Source organism: Castor canadensis, chromosome 4, assembly GCF_047511655.1.
Source record: "Castor canadensis chromosome 4, mCasCan1.hap1v2, whole genome shotgun sequence".
NCBI classification, from domain to species: domain Eukaryota; kingdom Metazoa; phylum Chordata; class Mammalia; order Rodentia; family Castoridae; genus Castor; species Castor canadensis.
Window position 1 is genome coordinate 46,678,250 of NC_133389.1, and position 24,388 is coordinate 46,702,637.

Consider the following 24,388-nt stretch of genomic DNA (forward strand, 5'->3'; position numbering starts at 1 on the left):
CTGGTGGTTTGCTGCCAATTATTGGCAATCTTTGATTGGTAGCTGCAAAGATTCCAGCCTTCACTTTTTTTTTTTTTTTGGTGGGACTAAGGTTTGAAGTAAGGGCTTTGCATTTGCAAAACAGGCACTCTACTACTTGAGGCACCAGTCTGTTTTGCTCTGGTTATTTTGCAGATGAGTTCTCATGAACTATTTGCCCTCAAATATTTGCTGGTCTCAGACCATGATCCTTCAGACCTCATTGTTCCAAGTAGCTAGGATTACAGGCAGGCTTCACTTTTGTTGTCACATGCATAGAATTCTCCCTAGGAGCTTCTATTTTCACATGGCCAGGTTTTTTTTTTTTTTTTGGTAAGGGCCCTAGATGTACTGAATTTAGGGCGGTAGTAGTTAGATTTTGCTCACTGTAACAAAATACATGATATAAACAACTTAAAAAGGGGAAGGATTTTTTTTTGGTTCACAATTTCAGAGGTATTTGTCCAAGATTGGCTGGTTCTATTGCTTTAGCCCAAAGCAAAACAGAAAACCATGGTGGTAGAAGGGTGCTCACCTCATGATGTCCAGCAAACAAAGAGAGGGGGACCTGGGAAAAAGTATATTCTTCAAAGGCATGTCTCCAGCAACCTACTCCATGTAACTGAACCCCTACTCCTACTTTTTACCACCTTCCATAATGCTAATAGATTATGAATCCATCAATGGATGAATACATTGATAAATCAGAGCCCTCATGATTCAATCACTTCCTTAAAGCAACACCTCTCAACATTTCATTAAGGACCAAAACCTCAAACATGAGTTGAGAGGACATTTCATATTCAAACAATAGGTGCCTACTCTATTCCAGTAAGACCCCATCTTAATTTATCTAATTACATCTGCAACCATTTTTTTTCCAAATATGGTTACATTCAGAGATATTAGGAATTAGAAATTTATTACTGTTTTCTTGGTGGGGGGGGCAGCACAATTCAACATGTAATAGTGTCTCTTGTGTATCAGAGTTGTAAACAGGCATATAACTTGAATAAAACAACTATTCATTTTACTTCTACAAGTATTTTACTCTATCAAAATTGGCTAGTTTTCTCTTTAGAGTACTTCATATTAAAGTAATAATTATGTGTTTCAATGTGTATAAATGCTTTCTACCAGATTCCTAGTAGAAATGATAATGTTTGTATTCTAATACAAACTTTATAATGGAGAAAATGGTTGAGTTGAGGAGTTCATTCTCCTTGTAAACAATCATATGCATTCAAAGTTAAGATTAAATGTGGTAGTTCTCAGATGTCATTGTTGAGACATTGCACTGATTTGTCTATTTTTTCTGTTTGTCTTTTTTCTTTTGTTTTTGAGAAAGCTCATCTTTTTTTGAGAAACATACTGTGATTTTTGATTACTAAGGCCCAAATGGTAATTAATAAATTATAACCGATAATCCTTTATTAATTTTTCTAAAGCATCCACATTGACTCAATTTAGAATTTTCTGAATTTCTGTAAGTGAGGATGCAGAGAAGACACACATACTTTTCACATACCTCAGTGATTACTAATGGGAATCTTATTTAAATCCATTTTCTATGATACAGTGCTACTTAAAAACATCTCTTACAAATCACATTATGGACATTCTTGGTGTAATAAAAGTTCATTAGCCATTGCCTTTTATAATTCTGCTTTCCTCTAGCCACATTTTGTACACTATCCTATGCGACCAGTATACATGTTGAATTTGAAATTTCAGCTCACTAGAAAGGAAACATGTCTAATACACTTGGTTTATCTGTCACTCTCAATAAATATTTAATAACCACATACAACTATAAATTTTCTACCTAAAGTGCCTCAATACTTATTCCCATTTCTGTACACAAATCACTATTTCTAAAGATACTTCTGTAGAATATGTGCAAGTCCATTAAAAATTCTTCTGATATGTTTGACAGAACATACAAACTGTGACTACAATTCTTTAAAAGTGATGCATGAAATCTTTAGTATTTTATTATTTGAAAAACTCCTTTAGAATAGTTACCTAGTTCTTTCCATTACTACACATGTACTGCTTGTCCTATGTTTTACCCTTACAGCACTGATCATTGGAAACAGAGATGTGGGATATTTTATATCAACCCAATTTTATGACTATTCTCTTCTCTCCCTTTGTTTTGACTAAACTTTCTCCTAATGTCTCAGTGAAGTGTCATAGTGCATTGCAATATTCTCTTGGTGAATTGCAGATCAAGATACTGCATTTCTGAAACACTTTTGGGTGATTTAAAGCAAGACTGCTATTTTCCAAAGATGACTTAAAAAGAGAAAGTTGACCTAAGTATTATTTATTTTTACTTTAAGAACACTTGGGAAATCATTCTTTTCTTTCTTTTTAAAAAAAAAACTATATTGTCACATTGTGGCTACTTATACTATGCCACACTGATCTAGAATCCTGAAACATTAGGCTTCAGCATTTGTTTCATTCATCTGGAATCTCTTAGAGATGCTGGGGAAAGATGGGGCACTAGCTGAGCTCAAAGACCCTAGAGCCACACTTCTGACCACAAGTCATGTGACGTTTAGCCTCAGTTTCCCTTCCTGATGATTGAGTCTGTAAAGTTCTTGGCCGTGCCTCTATGTATTTGAAGGCTTCCTACACAAATTTTACTCTTATTCTCACAGGCTTAGTTCAGTGTATCCTAACTGTGTGATCTAGGGCAAATTCTTAAACTTTTACATGAAACGTGAATAGTAAAACCTAATTCACACCTTTTCATAGGGATTACATTAGATATTTAACATGCAAATCCAGTGTCCATGTAGCTTATTGCTGTTAACTCTGGCAGACCATCTATGGCATTCTGGTGACCATAACGATTAATGTCTTTAAAGTCTTTTACAACACATAATTCTCTATGAGTTATTTAGACATTGAGAGCATCTAGATCGCTGTAACTTGTTTAGCCTATGTTTAATAATTGCTGTATGTAGTAGTACAGTATGTGTAATGTTGCAATATATGTAACTACTTTTTTATTGCTGTAATTTAGTCATATCATGAGTAATAGTTCCTTAAAGCAAAAAGTTTCCAAATATCTTGATTAAAAATAAACCAAGTACTTGAAAACATTATTGGTTGCTTTCTATATCTCTATCCTAAGATTCACGGTCCAGTGAAACCAGTTATTGTTAGTAATTTTGTTATATAAACCCCAAACATGACTGTGACTGAGAGTCTAGAGCTTTCAACTTAAAAGTAATGTTGCACATCATCACACATTTTATAAGGTGGGTGGGAAAGTAATAGAGCAGGTGAAAAGTATAGCCTAATGTTTTATTAAAAAGAAAGAATCAAATTTCTTTCCAGTTTTCTTTGATGTTCTTGAGAGCTACCCATGTCCTTATGAAGAACTGGGGGATGTTATAAGACTGAGCTGAGGTGACAATAGCAAGTTTAGAAGGCAGTCTTCTTTACTATTTGTATGTGTGGAAATTTCAGAAGAGTGTTATAACCTTGTTTTGTATTTCTATGCAGCCTCACTCATTTCACTCTTGGTTTCCTGGTTCATTATGTGATCATCATCCCATATGGTGTTGTTACCTTCCAGCTCATATTTTCATCAACCAGCATGAGCTTGCTGCCCATTTAATGATGCAGAAATTTAAATTCATGGATGGCAGTTTCAGATGTTAAAACACCACTGCAAATTTACCTAAGGAAAATGAGTAATGCCTTCAGAACAAAATGAGTCTTTATGCTAATGAAGAATTCTGGATCTTCTCAGTTCTCATGCCTTACAAAAATATCACCCAATAAGAAAATGCCTAAAGTGAGAACAGTAGACTCCTTAGCCTACAGTGAATTGGAATGAAATACAGGAAGAATATATTTTCATTCCAATCATTGTGCTAGGTTTAACCAAACAGCCATAACCATCTATTTACAATATGATTCATTTTGGAAGGAGGAAAAAAAAAACCCTCATTTCTTCAGTTTTCCAGAGCTTGACTCCAGTTTTTAAAATCTCAAATCAAAGTTCTGTTAAATCCATGCTACAAACATCTGACCTGGGCTACATGATCTCCTTGCATAGATATGGTAGACTCCAAAGCATAAGTGTAGTTATTTCTGTGGGTTGATGACAGCTCAGCACATGTCAAGCTGTGCCACTCGGAGTCACTGAACAGAATTCATCAAGTCCATGAATCTTGAGATAAGCAGCCTAGATAGAGACCTGGAGCAATGTGACTGTTGCTTATTGTCTTTGAAACAATTACCAGGCAAGAGGCTGTTAACATCCTTCCCAGACAGAGGAAGGTTGCCCAGTTTTGTTGGCAGGCTGGCAAGATATTCTGGTGATTTCTCAGCGGGTGCCTTTTCAGAAACAGGTGAATATGGCTTCTGTAAATTGGCTTCCTAGCTTTGCTTTCTCGTTACTTCTTTCTGGGAACTGGTATTTTTCACACAGTAGGTTCCATTACTTTCATGTTTTAATGTTTGCTGTGGTTCTTTGGAGGGAATTACAAACGCATTTTCACTTCTTTGCTGAATCTCACCATCAACTGTTTAGGACAGCCAGGCCATATCAAAGCCTGGGAGAAAGAGGTATTACCACTCCCACGGCAGCCACTGGGTGAGCGCAGGTAGCTTGCTTTGTTCTGAGGCTAATATCACCCTTACACCATGAGAGTCCATGAGTTTTACAAATGGTTTTTGCCAAAAGTAAGTTAATGGTTAAAAGGAAAAGTTCACATGTCCTGCTTTTATTTGAATAGACTTTTGGGGGCATTCTTGATTCTTTTTAAGGTTTTTATACAATTGCTTAAAGACAGCTCATGTCACATATTAAGAGTTCATAGCTTTTGTTCACAATAATAACCATGCTTTTAGGTTTTTCCAGGTACTGAAATGTTTTACAACATATAAATAATATATTCTTATTTGTTTAAAAATACAAACAAATCTGTATTTTTGGTCACTTCTCATGGACAGGGAAAGTGTTACAATCCTCCTTGGTCAGATGCTATACCATCTGAAGGCTGTGAGAGGGAATTTGCAAAGCAGTTCTTGACTTACTGGAGTATCTGATATGAATCACAAATCTTCTTTGCCTTCTTTTTCTATCTCTGGACAGCAAGTGCATAACCTTTTCCTTGCAGGTTGGCTACAGGTTTCATTAACCCCAGGGAAGTAGCTGGATGCTGGCCTGAAGTCATCAGGCAAAGAAGAATTTCAATGAGCAGACCAAATATACTAACCACTAAACCAAGTGGCACTACTCTCTCTCCTTTGTCTCATTCTTTCCCCATCTACATTTCAAAAACTTTTATCAAAACGTGACAAATAAATAAAAGAAAAAAAGATTATGAAATCTATAAGACTGCTGCTTGTGAATATGAATGTAATTTGCTCCCCAAAAGTATGGCTTAATATTATGGAGGGAATGTCTATGGAACGAAGGGGACATACATAAAGAATGTGTTCTTTTAGAATGTGAATGGGGTAGGAGGCGATAACAGACTGAGAACCCTGAGTGTGGGCTTTTCACAGCTCTGTGTGAGCTGAATGTACAAGGAGAAGGATCACATAGCAGTCAACAATGATATTCTCTTTATGCACTGGGAAAGGGCACTTCATTTCATGTATCATTTATAAAACTTCTGCAATGATGTCATAAAGTCACTCCCAAACACAAGTGAAGCAAAATATAAGTATAAGAAGAAAAGTTCACTGTTCTTGTGGACTGCTGCTATTCTGGATCATTTAATATCTGGACAGAGGCAGAAAAGGACCCTCACAGGAGTAAGAAAGATGCAGCAGTTGATTTTGAATGTTCTATGGTATGATTGATGCATTTCACGAATAACCCAAACCATACTAGGAACAGTTTCTCTTTTCATTCTTTTGGCGGTAAAAGGCAAACAGGAGCTTTTGCATTTCCATCAGTGTGCACAGATGAAGACTGCTTCATTGTCACCTTTCTGATTAAATGTGTGGACCTCATTTACCAGCCTTTTCCCCAATGTCTCTGCGTTTTTTGAGAGCTTTCATCTGCAGGCTTCTCCACTGGATCCTCAGTGAGGTAGATTTCCTTCACATCTGCAGATCACTGCATGGGCTCCTTCCAAATGCCAAGGCTTGTACTAACCTTCTTGCCCATTCTGTCACTTCCCTGTGAATGCCAGGCTTTTTTACTTACATCTAAGTTTTAAAATAACCAGCTATTTAAAAAATGCTTTTCAGGCTGGGGATGTAGCTCGGTGGTAGAGCACTTGCCCAGTGCATGGGAGGTCCTGTTTTCAATCTCCAGTGCTTTAAGAAAACAAAACAAATGACAAGAAGCAAAACCCCGTACCTTTCTTTAATCTTTGAGTATTTCCTTTCCAGATCATCACATATGCTATGCAAAAGTCTGAATTACTTTCTGCCCTTATCACCCTTAGTGACCCTTGTATTCACTGGATATTATTCATATCCAGAAATTAAATATCTCTGTGTGATTACTCTGCCACAGGTTAATAGCTCATATTTAAACAAGTTGTCAATACAAAATGATGTGACATTGAAATAGAACAGCACTGTGGTCAGAAGAACTCTGTATGCTCTTGATCAAGGAGCTACACAAGGTACCATCATGTTTTGAGATTTCAGTATCCTATTTATTTTGTTGTGAAGACTTGGAAAGACTGATTCATACTAATCAAAATGGTACTAAAGTGTGTAAACCATGAAGAGTATTTGGAGTAGGAAATATATTTTTCTCATGTTAAAGATGTCCAGAATCCCTCAAAAGTGGATATAACCAGGCAATGTTGAGGAATATTTCACCAAGGCTGTATTCAACTTGGCGAATTGTTTCTCTCTTCAGATTATATCACTCTATGAGCCCCAAAGTGCTTGTCTTTTATGGAAGTTGATAGGCAAGGTCCATTTCCAGTTCCTTGCCTTGATGCTCTATTTTTGAGGCTGCATCCTCCACATTGTTTTCCTAAACTGAGCATAGTTGTGCTCCTGTTTTTAAAATCATAAACTTCTTCCAAATCTGCTTTTCTTCTAATGCATTCACTTTTTTCATGATACAAATTTAGAGATGAGCTCTGGGTTTACTGCTACAAAATCAAATCTCATCCATTTTGTATGGATTTTATTAGGTTAGTGACAAATATCCAACTCCTGGGTTAGTAACTGACCTTTTCTTGACATTTATGTTATCCATCAACATATGCTAAAATAGTTACTATCATTTATAGAAACTGACAAAACATGTACACCTTTCAATCAAGTTCTCTATGTACAATGTAGTACATTAAAAACGCAAGTATTGAATGCAAATACTTTATAGTAGTGAAACTGAAGGACTCTAGAAACCCAGTTACAATATATAACCGTCCTTAATCAAATACACTTGCATAGTATGGGAAGTTCCTCCTCTGTATCCTAACTGCTTACCACCCAGTGGAAATCTACATGAACAAGGGCTTTATTGTTCCATGCAATAATCTAATATGTTTCAGTTTGATTCCAAACTGTTACAGAATCCTTTCTTCTTCCTGAGGTTTTGGTAAAAATTTCTAATTCTTTTATTCTGAGAGGAGTTTTCCATGTTTCTCATATTATTCTCTTTCTTTTAACCACTTTTTAGCTTTTCTAGTGTCTGAAATATTAATTGTCTAGAACTAAACAAATATATGAGTTTGGTCTGGACAATCTTTTGGTTTAAAGATTCCAGTGCTTTTTGATGTCCATGTTGTACTACTGGCTCATACAAGATCAGGACAAACTAAACCTAAAGTAATTTTTTACAAATCTTGATGATAAATGAAGTCTTCTCATCCCGTGTAACAACTTTGATTCTAAGTGCTAAATTTCCATGTCTTCTTGTTTTGTTGTGATGGTTTGACTTTTCACTCTGCAGGTACCTTTTAAATTCCTGTTTTATCATGCAGTATATTTATCCAGTAAAACATAATGAGAAAAATCAAAACAAAACAAAATCATAGGTCTTCTAAATCTATATAACACATTGATTAAAATATTATATTCTAAAAGGAAAAGTGGAGAATACTGTGTCACAACTTAGAATTTTGTCAATTAATTCATTCATAAATTCATTCAAATATTCATGGACACTTACAACATGCCAGACATTGTGCTAGGCCTTGGGGATACTTGGTGAATAAACAAGCAAGGCCTTAGCCTCTCTGAAATTGATGTTTTAGTGGGAGTGATGAAAAATAAACAGTCTTGTAGGAAATTGACAGAGGAATAGGATAGGGAATGACTGGTTTGAGTAGGTGGCTGTCTAATTTAGTGATAATGTCTAAATATGTGACATTTAAACTAAAGCCTGCAGTTTGAAAGGGTTCCAACTATTCAAAGAGATGGTAGAATAGCATTCCGAGAGAGGGAACAGTAAATGCAAGCTGGAAGGAATGAGTGTGGCATGGATATGAATAGAGAGCTATCAGCAAGACTGAAGCTTGTCTAATAGGAAAAAAGTGGGTGGGGAAGATCATGAAGGATCTTGTAAACCATGATTTGGAGTTCAGCCTTCCTCTTTCTGGATTGTCAATATATTTTGTTCAATTGATAAAAAATCCATCCAATTGCACTGCAATCCAACCAAATTTTTCCATATTGTTCAAAGAGAAACTAGCTGCTGTATTGTCAGCATCTTGGTTTACTCTATTTTTTTTCCAGTGTATAATTCAGAATAAACAAGAAAAGTTTCTTTAGTATTTGTTCTCAGTGAACTGTGTTAGTTTTCCCATTCAGTGCTTCTAGATTATTTGTTAATGGACCAAATATAAAATTTTATAAAGGATTAGAATCAAGTTGAGCAGTATATAATTTCTAGAATTAATGTTTTTGATATTGGGCCAAAATCTTCCCCATCTATAGTCTATCTAAATTTCTTCCATTCCTCTTTATTGCACAAAGATGATCACAAATAGTTCTTGATTGAAAATGTAAGGTTGTTCAGTACTCAGCAATGTAATTTACTCTACTTAGAGCAACTAGATTCTTTCTTCTTCTCTAGAAATATATCAGGAGTGCTCTGATACATTATATTTTAACTAGGAGACTTATTTCTTAAAAAACAAAAAACAAGGGAGGAGGGAAGCAGAATGATAATTATCTGGTTTTGTCTCCTCTTTTGTCCATCTGGCAACTTCACTTCATGTGTCCCAAAGCTGGAGCACCACACCTGAGTCATTTCCCCCTCCCTCCATGTTGCTTTAAACATAGCTAACATATGATACCAAATTGAAGTCCTCTCAAAAATAGCAGTGAGATTTTAATAAGATATTTTATTCAGTAGAAATGATTCTTAAGTTAATTCCCAATATGTTTTTAAAAATACAGGGAAAGAAGATATGCCCTTTCTTTGCTTGCTTCTGCATACAATAGCAGTCCATGATGTAAAGAGATTAAAAGGAGAGAAAAGACTGTTTCTTGAAAGAGAAAGTACAGAGAGGGAGATACCATAAGCCTCTTGAGTCCATCCTATGTGACCATAGGAACTACAACATATGTGGCTGTGACACTTAACTTCCCAGTTGTAGATATCATGTGAAAGCAAATATTCTTTCTTACCTTTGCAGTTTACATAAGCAGAACAAATCTCCAATACAGATCTAATACTTCATGGAACACTAATAATGAAGGCTACCAGAATAAGTCATAGAAATGATCTTGCCCTCAGTTTCCTTGTTTGTAAAATGAAGAATTTAGAAAAATCATCTCTGAACCTTTTTTCAGCTATAATCCACTGTAAGAAAATTCTCTTCCTCCTGAATAGAATGTTTGGTCTTCTTTGTGATACTTGAAGCACAGCTACGATTGTTTTTTCTTCAGCAATTTTATGTGTAGCTTTTATATAAAGCATTAGAAAATTGGTTCAATTTTCCTTGGAATTTTCAAAGATCCTTTAAAATACATTGAATTTACCAGTTAATATCCCTATGTGCCGCATGAGGCAGCACTATGCTGGATGTTAAAAGTCAGATGTTAAAAGTCAAAATGTAGGTGGACATTTTGTACATTTTCCTGATTGAATGATATTTATCATACCATGTTTAGTTGCTTGCAGCCACATATTGTATGTGGGAAGATATTCATGAAATTTTCTGTGTGTGTGTGTACATGCACATCATCAGCACACAAAAGTTCTGAAACTCTTCTTTTATGATTCAATTTCCTCCAAGGCTGGTAAGAATGCTGGAAAAATTAGAGAAGAATTTGAGTTTTAACATTCAGCCCACAGCATTTCCTATTCCAACACAGACACACGCTGTTGAACTTTTTCCTCTTTAACTGGCTGTGAATACAATGTATGATTTGTTAGTCTCCTTAATTCCCTAATAAGTAAAAGAGATGCCCTTGGCCAGTTTAATAGAGAACAATCTACATCTGTTGAGAAGAGTAGTTGCAGGGTTTCTTGCATGCTGTCAATCCCTGCATTCTGCCAAAATGTAACATCCCTGGGTCCCTCTTGAATGAAGGGTGGACCATCATCCTCTTGGGACTACAGCCTATATTTCTAACAGAGAAGAGGTTCTTCTTTTTCTGATTAAATAAAACTTGTTTGTCCTTTATTCAATGATGCTTCTTTACCATCTCACATTTAATTGTTGTGAAAACTTATCTCAAGGATTCTCCATATCTAATTTTCACATTTTCTCCCACAAAGCATCTGTTTCATGCAGGTGCTTTTGAACATGTTATTTTTTTTCTTCTCTTTATATCCAGGGACAGTTAGTGTTACATTTATTGGGGGCATCAAATGTTACATTTTTGTGGCATGACAAGTGTAGTATATTACCAAAGTGAAAAACTTGGGGTGAGTAATCTAGCTGTGTAGCACTTTCTGTTGTTTGTGCTGGTGACTGAAGAACTGATGGAAGTTGTAATGAGTAACACACCCAGTGTAAAGAGGAGTATGGATAAAATGAGTTCTCTGAAAAGGATTCTGAACATGGCAGATTTCCCATGATTTTCTACAATTGTAGAAAGTCCAGTCTTGATCAAACAATGCAATGCATTCTGAAAAGAATCATTGTAAAAGGAATAGAAAATAAATGTAACATAAAACTTGCTTTCTTTTCTATTATATGGCATAGAAGAAAACTGAAGCACTGTTCTTTAATGGGGAGGGGTGTGTCAAAAAATGTACAAGACTGAAGTAGAAGATTTCAACTTGGGAAACAGGAATCACGTTATACAAGAAGAAAGAGGAGCTAGTTGCTGGTTTAGAATATGCCTGAGTTGGTAGCATGTTGACAAAGTAGCCAAAGTACATATGACCAGGGTAGGATATGACTTTCTGAGGTCATAAAGAATTCACCCTAAGCCCTAAGAAAGTCAGAAACTATGACAAAAACCAAACCAAACCAAACCAGAGTGAAGTGTACAGACAATCACTCCTTTCTAGCACATCTTGCTCTTCCTGTCGTTAATTAATATAAATCAAAAACATGCCACCCTTTACCACTTCCTTGTAAATATTTGGGATTTGAAATGCTTGCCTTGCCCCACAACCAAAATAAATAAGTGAAAACTAGGTGCATTAAGAGATGGGGAGAGGAGAAGCTTTGGAAATGAGATACTGGTAATGTGTTCCAAAATATAAAGGATGGATATCTCCTTCCAGTGTAAGGAAAACCATCAGCAGAAAAATGGTACCGTACATATTTTTTCTCCCTGCAAATATGAAACTTTGTACAAAGATCAGAGCGGATCACAAATATATCAAAGAGGAATAATTCACAACTCTGAAAGGACATGTTTTTTAACTTAATTATTTGAAGTCTTACTTCAAAACTATGAAATATTTTTAGATCATACATATTTCTTAGGTCTAAGAGATTCCATTGCTTAAGGGGAGTTTCAAAGAGAAAAAAAAAGGAAAAGGTGTTCTTTTGTTTACTTTTGAATACTTGGGAAATTCTAAATGCTTTGAATTATTGCTCTGAAAATGAAAATTACAGGAACTGATTTTAACTAAATAAGCACTTGGTTAAAACTGCTGTTAGATTTGTTTGAATTTATTTTTAATAACTATTAAAGAACAATTTCACATATTAATGTAAACTGACAATCTTCCTTTGTTTTTTTTCTGGTTAAAAACTTTTTAAAAATCCTGTCTGAAAGGAAATAGGGTAGGGCATATCTATAATCAAGGGAGTCAGGTTACAGGAGGATCTCGAGTTCAAGGCCAGCTTGAGCTACATAGTGAATAAATTCCATCTCACCTTAATTGTTTGGATAGAAATGCAAACATAGAATAAAAATACAGAATTCTTGCTCCATTTTAAAAATTATGTCCAGGCATAGAGTTTTTACAAGTCATTAACTTGTGTCATGTATATATGCTACCACTTTTCATTTTCAGTTTATGTTTCTGCTAAGGATTCATTGAGTGATTCAATGAATTACAGTCTGAAGGCCTGCTGTACTTCAGAAACTTAAAGGCCATGACTCAGAGAAGCAGGTGGCAGAGAACAGGAAGTAGCCTGGCCAGCTGTACTAGAGTCCTGGTGTAGGAGGCATCTATCCAGAGCTGAATGCCAAAGCAGGACCCCTGGGGGCTGATAACACTTTCAGGAAGTCAACTATGCAGGTTGACTAACTGCTTAAAGTGGAAGGCTGTCTTTCCCTGAACAAATTTTGAGTGAGCAAGCTACAGATACCCAAGAAAACCTGCCTCTTCCTGGGTAACTGTAGCTTCCTTCCCCAGTCTTAACTCCCCCTTTGGTAATAACTGTCATTGCTGGCTTGTCCTGCTGTGCCAAGCTAACAGTTATAGCCACTGCCATATGCACAGTAGAAGCAACACTGGAAATTCAAGACCTTCCTCTCCTCATGGCAAGGAATGAGAGAAGTGGGAGATGGGTAGAAGAGAGAGATGTGGACCAGAATTGGAAACAAAGAGTCACTGACTCACTAAACAGTCTATGAACCTGCCAGAAGACCAGTTGTTGTGTTGGACAATTGGAATGAGGTATGAACCTGGCAAAGACAGATTTTGTCCTCATGGAGCTTTCAGACTGACTGTGTACAGCAGAGTTAAGCTGTATGGAGCTTGAACTGGCATAGTAATGACCATACCATATAGTAATCAATACAAAGAAAGCATCTAGTCCAGTGTCTGGCTCATGTAGACAGTAAGTAATTATTTCCCTTTTCCTTTCTTCTCTTCTGAGCCTGAAATTTAATAGCCTATGTAGAAACTTTCAAAAAGCAATAGACAGATGGTCAGCAGCAGATTCTTTGTATATATAATCAGAGCTCCAACACCTTCATTATCATCCTGCAATCCTGCACCCTCCTTCTTTTATCCCACTGCATATTTCCTTCTTGGTGATGATTTCGTTTCTCCTCCAAGGTTGTCCTCGATGTTCTTTTTAACCTAATTCCACCCACGTACCACATGCTGGAGGGTGTTGGTGTAGAGGAGACGAGCTGAGATTTATTCAACATCCTGCACCTGCCCAGGGCTGGACTTGTCTATATATAGACAGAAATGAGCAGCAGGAATTTCTGAAATGTCAAACTGAGGGAACAGGCAGGTCTTTCTGCTCTGTTTGGAGTGTACAGAGAGTTGTCCGTAGACTGGCATAGCAGTGTTTCAAATCCCTGAGCACAAGTGGAGTGATCCAGTCCTGCCATCTATGTTTATTCTGAGCTGCCTTAGATTCTAAGGACTATGTTCAAAGCAAGACTGGGAGATACAAAAGGGAGCTGGGGGGGTCATCCAGCTACTTAGGAATTTAGTGTGAAGGCTCCCAGGTCCTATTGACTTGGTTTAACACCACCCTCTACCATGTATGAGCTGTGTTACCTATGGCAACACAGAATTAATGTGAATTTACATATAACCTAATCTTTAAAATGGAATGCAGCACCTGGTAGCCTTTATGATGACCCAATGATAATGATTCTTCAATTTCCACCTTACTTCAGGAATACACATATCTATAATCATGGAACATAGTATTAACATATCCAAAATAACAGGCTCATATAGTAATACAACTTTGTCATCATGATTTAAAATCAAATTGCATAAAATAAAAAAATAAAATGTACCATAAGTAAAAAGTCTTCTCACATAATAATGTTCAACTCAAAACATAACACCTGGCTTTGTCCTTACTGTTGCTTAGGTCAGAAGCTTCGATGCCATCTGTAATTTTTCTTTTTCTCTTCTATTCCAATGTAGCTGTTAGCATATTCCACTGACTCTTCAAATAAATTAAGAATTTAAATCACATCAAGTTACTTACTTCCTTTGATGTCTACGACATCTTTCCTAAGGCCAGGCCTGACTATGTCTATTTTTTTTTTCCTGACCATATCTTGTCCACTCAGCTTTCCCCTTCTCTCAAGTTTGTTTGTCCATGGGACTTTAATGCCTGTTTTCTGTCTCCTGGTTATGGTCTGAATGTTTGTGTGCCCTCCCTACCCCCCAAATTCATATGTTGAAATCCTAACCCCCAAAGCAAGGGTGAGTACTAGGAGGTGGGTCCTGTGGCAAGCTCTGTCATCAATAGGATTAATGCCCTTATAGAAGAGGCTCATGGAAGCTCATTCATCCCTTCTGTCCTGTGACATTGGAGTGGAAAGATGGCTGTCTAGGGAGTGTGCCCTCTCCACATGCTGAGTCGAGATTGACCTTGGACTTCCCATTTTCCAGAAGTGAGGAACAAATTCCTATTGTTTATTCATTTATGATATTTTGCTGTAGCAGCCCAAATGGCCAAAGGCACCCTCCCCTCCCCCACTGGGTGGTAAACTTCACCATGGCAGGGATTTTGTATGTTTTGTTCACGGCAATCTCTTTATCAACTAGTGTGTGATCTGGCACAAAATTTTTCTTGTGTGTATTCATGTCATGTGAAGCAGTCCACCCTTTTATTAAACAAGAAAATATCTGTTTGTCTGCTAAGCAAAGACCCTCTATGTTTCTTCTTATGCATCTGGAATCATAGGGAGCTTTTTCTTTGATGCTATTCAGAAGCTAACTTCAAATTCCAGGACACTGCTCTGTGAGCATCTCCCAAAGGACAAGTTACTAAATCCCTTTTAGAAGGAAAAAAAATAATATCAAGCTTACTGTGTTGAAAACAATGTGCAAAGCTTGCATATCAAGTCAAGCCTAAGCTGCTGCTGCTCCAGAGCAGTATCTCTGAATTCCTGGTTGCCAATCACCAGCACCAGGACCACCTGGGATGCATGTTAACAGAACAAAACCGAAACCCAGGACTCAAGCCTGATTCTCTTCATAGAATGATTATTGATAGCCATACTTTCCACAGTGCTCTTGGTAGAATGTGACATCAGCAGTGACAGCAGCAACCTATGACACCAGCTGTCAGAGCATGTACTGAGTGTCCAGATGTGGCCCAGGGGGAATCAGATGCTGAACCAAGAAAAACTTCACAGTCCTGTGTCAGCTATCTAGGATACAAAGATTAAATGAACATGAAGGTATTGACTACATCAGACTAAAACCACTAAATCTACAACCGAACACCAAGCTCAGCATTTTTACACAGAGCTGTGTGGGTGGGTGCATAAGTGACTGATTTCAAGCCAATAGACCTTTAGCTAGATACATCAGAGCTGTTTAGTATGGAAGAGGTGGAGAGTCATGAGGAGAGGTTAGAAATTTGACTTTTGCTAACTTATTAATCTTATAAACATAGATCCACATGGTAAAGTATCCATCTCAAAGAACTAGGCAGAGTGATGAAGTGCTAAATGTATAAATTATCTAAGTGTCCACATTTAATTCACATGATATGATACTGACTTTTATACACAACACCTGAAACTTAACACCATTGCTAAGTGAGAGAAAAAAGATAATGCATATTTTTAATTTCTATTTTTCCCAAAGAATTAGATTTTTGAGAGTTTTCATTGAGTGAAATATAAGAAGAGAAGTTATTATCAATGTGTAAATTGATATTTTAATTTGTTAAGACTTATTAGGAGTTACCTAGTTGGCTGGAGTTCTAAGCCAAGGTTACTAAAATCCATAGGTCCTAGTAAGAACTTCTAGTCAAAACCACTATGGAATTTATTATTTAATGATGAAATAAGTTAAAATGTGATTCTTGAGAGCCAAAATGCTTTTCTAAAAATATTTCAAGTTATCTGAGTTATTTGAGAAATTTTTAATAATAAAATTACTAAGCTCCTGAGAATTAAAAAAGCAAATTATATTTTTATCTGACATGTTAATACAGGGTGGTTTTTTTCACAGCCTTCCTGCACTCACCTGGATCAGGGTCATTGTCTTGTCATACATTTCCAGGGTAGAATTGAGATCAGAAATTTAAAACCTTATTTCAAATACATAAAATATAGCCCACCATATTCTCTTTTCATCATCAATTCAAACTCAGCTGTATATGACAGTGACAAATAAATTGTTATCTGTCATTATCTTGGGGAAGTCTAACTCCATAGGTATTTAGATACTATGAAAACATTCTGGTAATTTTGTCTGAATGGAATGGACATTTGCATCAGCTTTGGCAGCTGAACAGAATGATTGGCAACTTTGCATGAATCTTTTCTTTATTCCTATGCTAAGTGATTAAAAAAAAATACAACCTCCAAATAAGGGAAGCTTCAGCATTCCTGTCTGGTAGGTGCTGGGGGCACAGTATGATTGAAAATGAGAGGGACTTGTCTTAAAGCTGCATTTGAATAGCACGCATATAGTTTTTACTTAGTATACATGATACTACACAGTGAAAGAGAGCAAAGTTTTTAAAACATGCCTTTATCCAAGTCTTATATAAGACTGAAAAAAACCACCAACAGTCAATTCATATTAAAAAAACCTGATTAAGCTGAGTATGGTGGTACATGTCTGTAATCCTAGCACTCAGGAGGCTGAGGCAGCAGTATTACCAGTTCAAGGCCAGTATGGACTACATATGAGACCCTGTCCCCCAAAACAGGAGAAAACAAAATAAATCACTGAAGGTTTTGGGGTGTACTTCTAACAGGCCATAGCCTTTCAGATCACGATTTGTTGCTGCCAGAACCCTTGAGACTCATTGAAGCAAATTGAAACAAATACATATCTATTTGGCCAATTTGGTAAATGTCAGTTGACATGTGAATGGTTGGAGCTCTCTGATACGATTAGATTCCATCATTGCTGGTTGTATTCATTACTTTTCTCAGGGTTCTGACCAAATACTAGACAGTAATAAACTTAAGAGAAGAAAGACTTATTTTGGCTATCGTATCAGAGGGTTTGGTCACTTAACTGTGTTTCTGGGCCTGTAATGAGGCAGGATATGGTGTAAAGAGTGTGTGGGAGAGGCATCTGTTCACTTCATGGTGAACAGAGTGTGGGCCAGGAAGGGGCCAGGGACAAACTATCACCATGGACCTGCCCCCAGTGATTTACTTTCTCTAGCTAGATTTCACCTCCTAAAATTCCCAGCACTTTCCCAAATAGCGCCATTATCTGGGCACCAGTCTCCAACATGAACCTTTTGGAGGGACACTTCATATCCAACCATAACTGGGGAAGGGACTCTGAGGTAGGATCTGGCATGAATACTAGAGTATGCTGTACACTTTGGGATAAGGAACTATAGGGCTCCCCCCAGAAAATGTCCACACTTTTATTTCCTTCTAAATGTGGTACATGGATCTTATTTATACAGAGTTTCTTATAATGTCTTTTTGTCAAGGACATGAAAGAACACCCTACCAATCTAAGGCCTTCAAAATTGTTCTATCTTCTCCCCTAGTTATCAGCACTTTGGATAGACTACTCAGATGAAAAAGATAAACTTGGGCAATTAAATTAAGAAGAGTAACGGGGTGTTTTTCTTTCAGTGGGATTAATTTAATCTTGAATAGCTCATCAAAGCCATAGAAAATATGAGCCAAAATTAAATTCATGAGGCATAAAAATCTTATCCGATTCTTTTTCCTTTCCAAACATACAAAGATCCATCAGTAAGAACTTAATAAGAGTGTATGTTCTAAGAGTATATGTTTTACAGTCATACTATATTTATATTTGATTGTAACAAGTCTCTTGGCCAATGTGGTTGACCAAGAACAATGACTGTTGGCAATAATGGCGCCGATAGGTTTCAGTTCTTACTGCACCCTTAAGCTCCTGTTTTCCAGGCTCACAGTCCAGCCTCAAGTCTAGCTTGAATCCTCCTTCTGCCCCAACCTCCAATCAGCATGAACCATAAGATCCTAACCAATCAGATCATGCTGAGTCCCACTGAGGGCTATTTAAGCCCCTGCCCATCTCTCCCTCTCTCTCTTGGCTCTCTGCTCTCTCCCTCTCCCACCCGGCAATAAAGAATCTCTTGGCCAGATCACTCCTCTCCACGTGGTCACCTTTGGGGCCTATATTTCCTTACATTTGGTGCCATGACTTCGGGCGGGGCTCCCCACTAACCTTGGTAGGACCCCGATTCTGACTCGCCCCACGACCACCCTGCGGACGTGACTGGCCAGAACTCATCCTCCCGATAGCCCTTGCTTGCATCCAACACCGGACATTCTTTGGTGAGTCCACCTACCCTTCTTGGGCTCCCTTTGCAGTCTCTCCCTTCGGTGTCTCTGGGTTTTAGAACACTTCCTATGCTTTGGGCTGTCTCTGGGCGGCTCAGACAGTAGAGGGATCCCCTTCTCTGCAGGGTTTGGATTTTACAGGGTCCGGGACCCTACAAAATCTACGCCTAGGTAATCCAAGCCGCCGGCCTCTGGCCTGCAAACCACCTGAACTCAGCGACGGCTGGGTCACATGCGCTTTGCGTTTTCTCCGATATTTGTGCTGTGTAAGGATGCTCCACAGTACATAATATCCTCCTCTCCCATTCTGGGACTGGGTCCCTCATAATGGGTGCCTCTACAACTTCTTTGCTGTCTGACTCCCCATTGAGATGCCTCCTTAATAATTTAGACACCTTGGGTTTGACCCTAGATATAAAACCAAAAATTTGATCTGCTTTTGCACTAAAATCTGGCCCACTTATCCTTTAGACAACCAAAATCACTGGCCCCTTTTTGGGTCTTTAAATCCCAACCTTTTACGGGACATATAACTACTGTGAGCAATCAGGACGATGGGGAGAGATTCCATTATGTCCAAGCCTTTTCATACCTCTGTCTAAATCCAGCTTTCTGACTTCAAATCCTCCCTCTGTACTTTCTGTTCCCCTGTGTAGATTCTATCAGCCTGTAAACCAGTTTCTAAATCAGCCAATTCCTCTCCAAACCTCCTCCTTCCCCACATAAACAGACCATACCTATCTCCTCCTATCTTCCTCAAAAACTTTCCCTGTCGTGGAGTTAAGCAAGCCACTCCTTGCCAATTCTGACCTTGAGGCGATTCCAGCTCTGAGAGAGCTCATGCTTTATTCGGTGACTGGAGAATGGAGGTTTCGTTTCCTGAAAGCCTGCCAGTACCAATCAATGGGAGCAACCTAGAGACACAGTTGTACCTCCAGGGATACCAACCTCTCCAAAACGCGAGGATAGTTGGCTGATACCCACCATGTGGAGGTCAGAGGATTGGCTCGAGACTCTTTATGGCCTGTGGCTACAAGGGACCTTCATCAACTTCAGGGAGGAGGAAATTTTCACCTTCGGAGCCTGGGTGTATGCCATCATGAGGCTCAGCACCCCAACATTGTTTGCCAACTAACCCTCCCTTCCCCTACGCCACCCCTTGCAGCTCGAAGAAGCCAGAGCAAACACAATGCCCCCTTCCTTAACAAGCAAAAAAGGGAGGAATATTGGCAATAATAGCGCTGATAGGTTTCAGCTCTTACTGCACCCTTAAGCTTCTGTTTTCCTGGGTCACAGTCCTGCCTCCCAGGGTCACAGTCCTGCCTCAAGTCTAGCTTGAATCCTCCTTCTGCCCCAACCTCCAATCAGCATGAACCATAAGATCCTAACCAATCAGATCATGCTGAGTCCCACTGAGGGGTATTTAAGCCCCTGCCCCTCTCTCCCTCCCTCTCTTGGCTCTCTCTGCTCTCTCCCTCTCCCACCCGGCAATAAAGAATCTCTTGGCCAGATACTCCTCTCCACATGGTCACTTTTGGGGCTTACATTTCCCTACAATGACCATAGGTGTCATTGCCCTTGTTGCATGCTAAAACTAGGGAATAAACCTTACTTCCTGAAAACATGAAATCACTGAATTGCAGAATGTAAAGATATACCTAAATTGTTACAGAGTTGAACCACAGAGTCTACATTGAAAGGAATATGAGGTCTCAGCGGGCCCCAACCCCCTTGTTGGAGAAACCAGTACCAAACATCCCATGTAGATAAGATAAGCAATGCGGCAGGGCTCAGTTAGGGCATATAGAATGTGAGGAATGCAAGATGTGAGATACGAGCAAGATGTGAGGTACGAGCAAGATGTGAAGTACGTGCAGGATGTGCTCTGCCTGCTTGTCTAATGTTGATAACAAAAATATGCACGCCACTGCAGTCTATATAAGATTTCCCCCTAAGAGGCTCAGGGTCTTGCTTTCCTAACCGGTCCTGCGTGTCCGTGTGGGAGCTCGACCCTGGCTAGCCAGTCCAATAAACTCTGCTTTGTTGATTGCATTCACGCCTGGCTCTCTGTCTCTCGGGGGAATAGGATTCCGGGTCCTAACATTTGGAGGTCCCACCGAGATTTCATTTTCTCGAGAGACAGAACCTGCCTGCGAGAAAGCAGGGGCGATCCCAAGTCCTAGGCGTTGGGAGGGGATCCCAGACCCTCATTTGGAGGAACTTGAGTGTTCCATTTGGGCCGCGGCGGGGATTCGGCCAATCCCCAGGGAGATTCATTCTGGGAATCTTGCAAGGAGGACCACAGGGTCCTATTGGGAGAGGCTTTCCTCTCATTTGGGCTCGAGCATTTTAGGAACCCTGGCGCCAGGTGAAGAACTAATTGAGCTAGTCGACCGACCACCTGTCAAGTGGACGCCTTTCGGCCTGATATCCCAGTTGGACGGTGAGGAGGTTGAATGGGGTGCGCACCAGTGTGAGAGAAGGACCGGTCCGAGCGAGTGCTGGAGAGTGTTGTGTGTGTGTGGAATTATTGTTGCCTTTACCCTTTTTGTTCTATCTCTCTTGGTGTTTGAGTCTCCTTCCACAATGGGACAGGGACAAACAACCCCAAAGTCTCTGATCCTTTCTCACTTTCCAGAAGTTAAAGAAAGGGCCTTAAATGCGGGTCTGGTCATCAAGAAAGGTAAGTTCAACACCTTTTGTTCTGCAGAGTGGCCCACCTTTGGAGTCGGGTGGCCCATTCAAGGTTCCCTCTCCCTAGACCTGATCACTAAGGTTAAAGCAGTCATTTTTCAGCCAGACAATCGAGGCCATCCAGACCAAGTTCCTTACATTTTGGTTTGGGAGGATCTGGTGAGGAACCCTCCCCCTTGGTTAACAGTTTTTCTGACCCACCCCTCCAGTTCGGCCCCCGGGGCTAAAACCCCAGTCACGCCCGCCTTGGTCATAAAGGAGGAGGAAAAACTTCCTCTTCCCACCTTGACCGGTCCTCAAATTAGGGCATCTCCTTCACCATCTCCGGTCTTACCAGAGAGTTCCCCCCTTTACCCATCCCTCGCAGGGGCAGAGGAAGATCGGCCGCCTCCATACGTGACTCCCCCTGGCCAAGCCAGTGCCCCGGAGGAGGAAATTTCCTCATCCTCCTCAACAGGACTGGCAGCAGGAGGAGGAATGGGTCGAAGACTTCGCCCCCGAGGGATCCGGGAAAGGGAGGGGGAAGACGGGCCCCCCTCATCAACACAGGGGGAGGAAACTGTCCCTACACTTCCAGTCCGGATGGTGGGCCAAGGGGGACCGGGAGGAGGGCAACAGTTTCAGTACTGGCCCTTCTCCTCCAGTGATCTATATAACTGGAGGACGCAGAACCCGCCCTTTTCTGAAGACCCCAAGTGTCTCATAGATCTCCTGGAGTCCATCATGCATACACACCGCCCCACTTGGGATGACTGTCATCAGCTGCTCAATACTCTTTTTACGACGGAGGAACGAGAGCGCATCCTCAACGAAGCGAGGAAGAACGTCTTGGGGGATAATGGGAGACCCACAACTCTCCAACCGGCCATAGACGAGGCTTTTCCCCTACGCCGCCCTGATTGGAATTTCGGGACCGCAGAAGGTAGGGAGCGTCTTCGGATCTACCGCCAGACTCTTATGGCCGGTCTCCGAGCGGCCGCTAGAAGGCCCACCAATTTTGCAAAAGTAAAAGCAGTCATTCAAGGGGAAAACGAAAGCCCAGCCGGTTTCTTAGAGCGCCTCCATGAGGCATACCGTCAGTACACCCCGATTGACCCTGAGGCGGACCTCCACCGGTCTGCTGTGGTACTCTCATTCATTAATCAGGCAGCCCCAGACATTAGGAGAAAACTCAATAAACAGGAAAACTTAGGGGAGATGACTATAAGGGAAATGCTACAGGTAGCAGAAAAGGTCTTTACCGCTAGGGAAACTCCAGAAGAAAGGGAGGAAAGACAGAGAAAGGAAGACAGGGAAGCCCAGGAGAAATTGAGAAAGGAGGACCGGGAGTTCCAGGCTAAGGAAAACCGAAAGCAACAGAGAGAAATGGCTCGTATTTTCCTAGCGGGTGTCCGGGACCAACCCAGAGGAGGGGGCCACGCCAGGACCCCGGATAAGGAACACTGTTTTTACTGTAAGGAAACGGGGCATTGGAAGAGAGAATGTCCTAAGTTAAAGGGAAGAAGAGGGTTTGGAAGGAGACCGGGGGAAAACAGGGAAAGGGAACGAGCAGTAGAGCAGGCCAGAGTCCTTCTAGCCGGAGAAGAGGACTGAAGGAGACGGGGCTCAGACCCCCTCCCCGAGTCCTGGGTAACAATGCATGTGGAGGGGAAGCCGATGGGGTTCATGGTGGATACCGGCGCCCAATATTCGGTTTTAAACAAGGCACATGGACCTTTGAACAAGGCACGAACAAGTGTTGTTCAGGGGGCCACCGGTACGCAGTTATGTACATGGACTACCAAAAGAAAGGTGAACTTAGGAAAACACCAGGTCACACACTCCTTCTTGGTCGTCCCTGAGAGCCCCGCTTCCCTGCTCGGACGGGACCTACTCACCAAAATAGGGGCCCATATCCATTTTGAACCAGATGGAATAATTGTGACTGATCGAGAAGGGAGCCCGATTCATGTCTTGTCCCTATCATTGGCTGACGAGCATCGTCTGTTTGAGAGTCAACAGGAACAAGGAGGGGACATGACTCATTGGGTAAAAAGATTTCCCACGGCCTGGGCGGAGACTGCGGGAACCGGCCTCGCCAAACACCTCCCGCCCGTAGTTATACAATTGAAGGCTTCTGCTCTCCCCATTCGGGTGAAACAGTATCCTATGCCTGAGGAGGCCCGAAGAGGCATAGCCCCTCATATCCACAGGCTAATAAAGGAAGGAGTACTGCGACCTTGTCAGTCTGCCTGGAATACTCCTCTGCTCCCCGTCCGAAAGCCGGGAAGCGGGGACTATAGGCCTGTGCAAGACCTACGAAAGGTAAACGAGCGGACGGAGGACATTCATCCCACCGTTCCGAATCCCTATACCTTGCTCAGCCACCTACCCCCCTCACAAGTATGGTATACAACCCTTGATTTGAAAGATGCTTTCTTCAGCATTCCATTGTCAAAAATTAGTCAGCCTCTATTTGCTTTCGAATGGCAAGAAGATGGGGACCAATCCGGACAGCTCACTTGGACCAGACTGCCGCAAGGATTTAAAAACTCTCCCACCCTGTTTAATGAGGCCCTGAGCCAGGACCTGGAACCTTTTCGTCGGAGCCACCCACGAGTCACTCTATTACAGTATGTTGATGACTTACTGTTAGCGGCAGAAACCCAAGAGGAGTGCATCAAGGCTACTGAACACCTGCTAACGGAATTAGGTGAGCTGGGGTATCGGGCAAGTGCCAAGAAAACTCACATCTGTAAAAGGTCAGTGACATATTTGGGTTATCGGATTGCAGATGGGGCAAGGTGGCTGACTGATGCCATGAAACAGACTATTCTGGCTATCCCATCCCCGACATCCACTAGGGGGGTGAGAGAATTCCTGGGCTCCATGGGGTTCTGTAGACTCTGGATTCCAGGATTTGCGGAAATAGCCAGACCCCTATATGAGGCCACCAAAGAAGCTCCAGATTGGAGTTGGGGAGAGAGAGAACAACAGGCCTTTGATCAGCTAAAAGACGCTCTTTTGCAGGCCCCTGCCTTAGCCTTGCCAGATCCTACAAGACCATTCACTCTGTTTGTAGATGAGAAAAAGGGGGTAGCCAAAGGAGTCTTGACCCAACAGCTAGGTCCCTGGA

The 24,388-nt window shown here is 40.5% G+C and overlaps 1 protein-coding gene across 1 annotated transcript in view; it reads left to right on the forward strand.

Annotated features, from left to right (window-relative positions):
- The window catches only part of LOC141422675 (uncharacterized), a 96,913-nt gene that overhangs the window by 67,761 nt on the left and 4,764 nt on the right, over positions 1–24,388 (forward strand). The window contains exon 4 of the mRNA XM_074072115.1: positions 23,718–23,965. Within this exon, the coding sequence (XP_073928216.1) occupies positions 23,718–23,965 (248 nt within the window). The remainder of the gene's footprint in view (positions 1–23,717; positions 23,966–24,388) is intronic.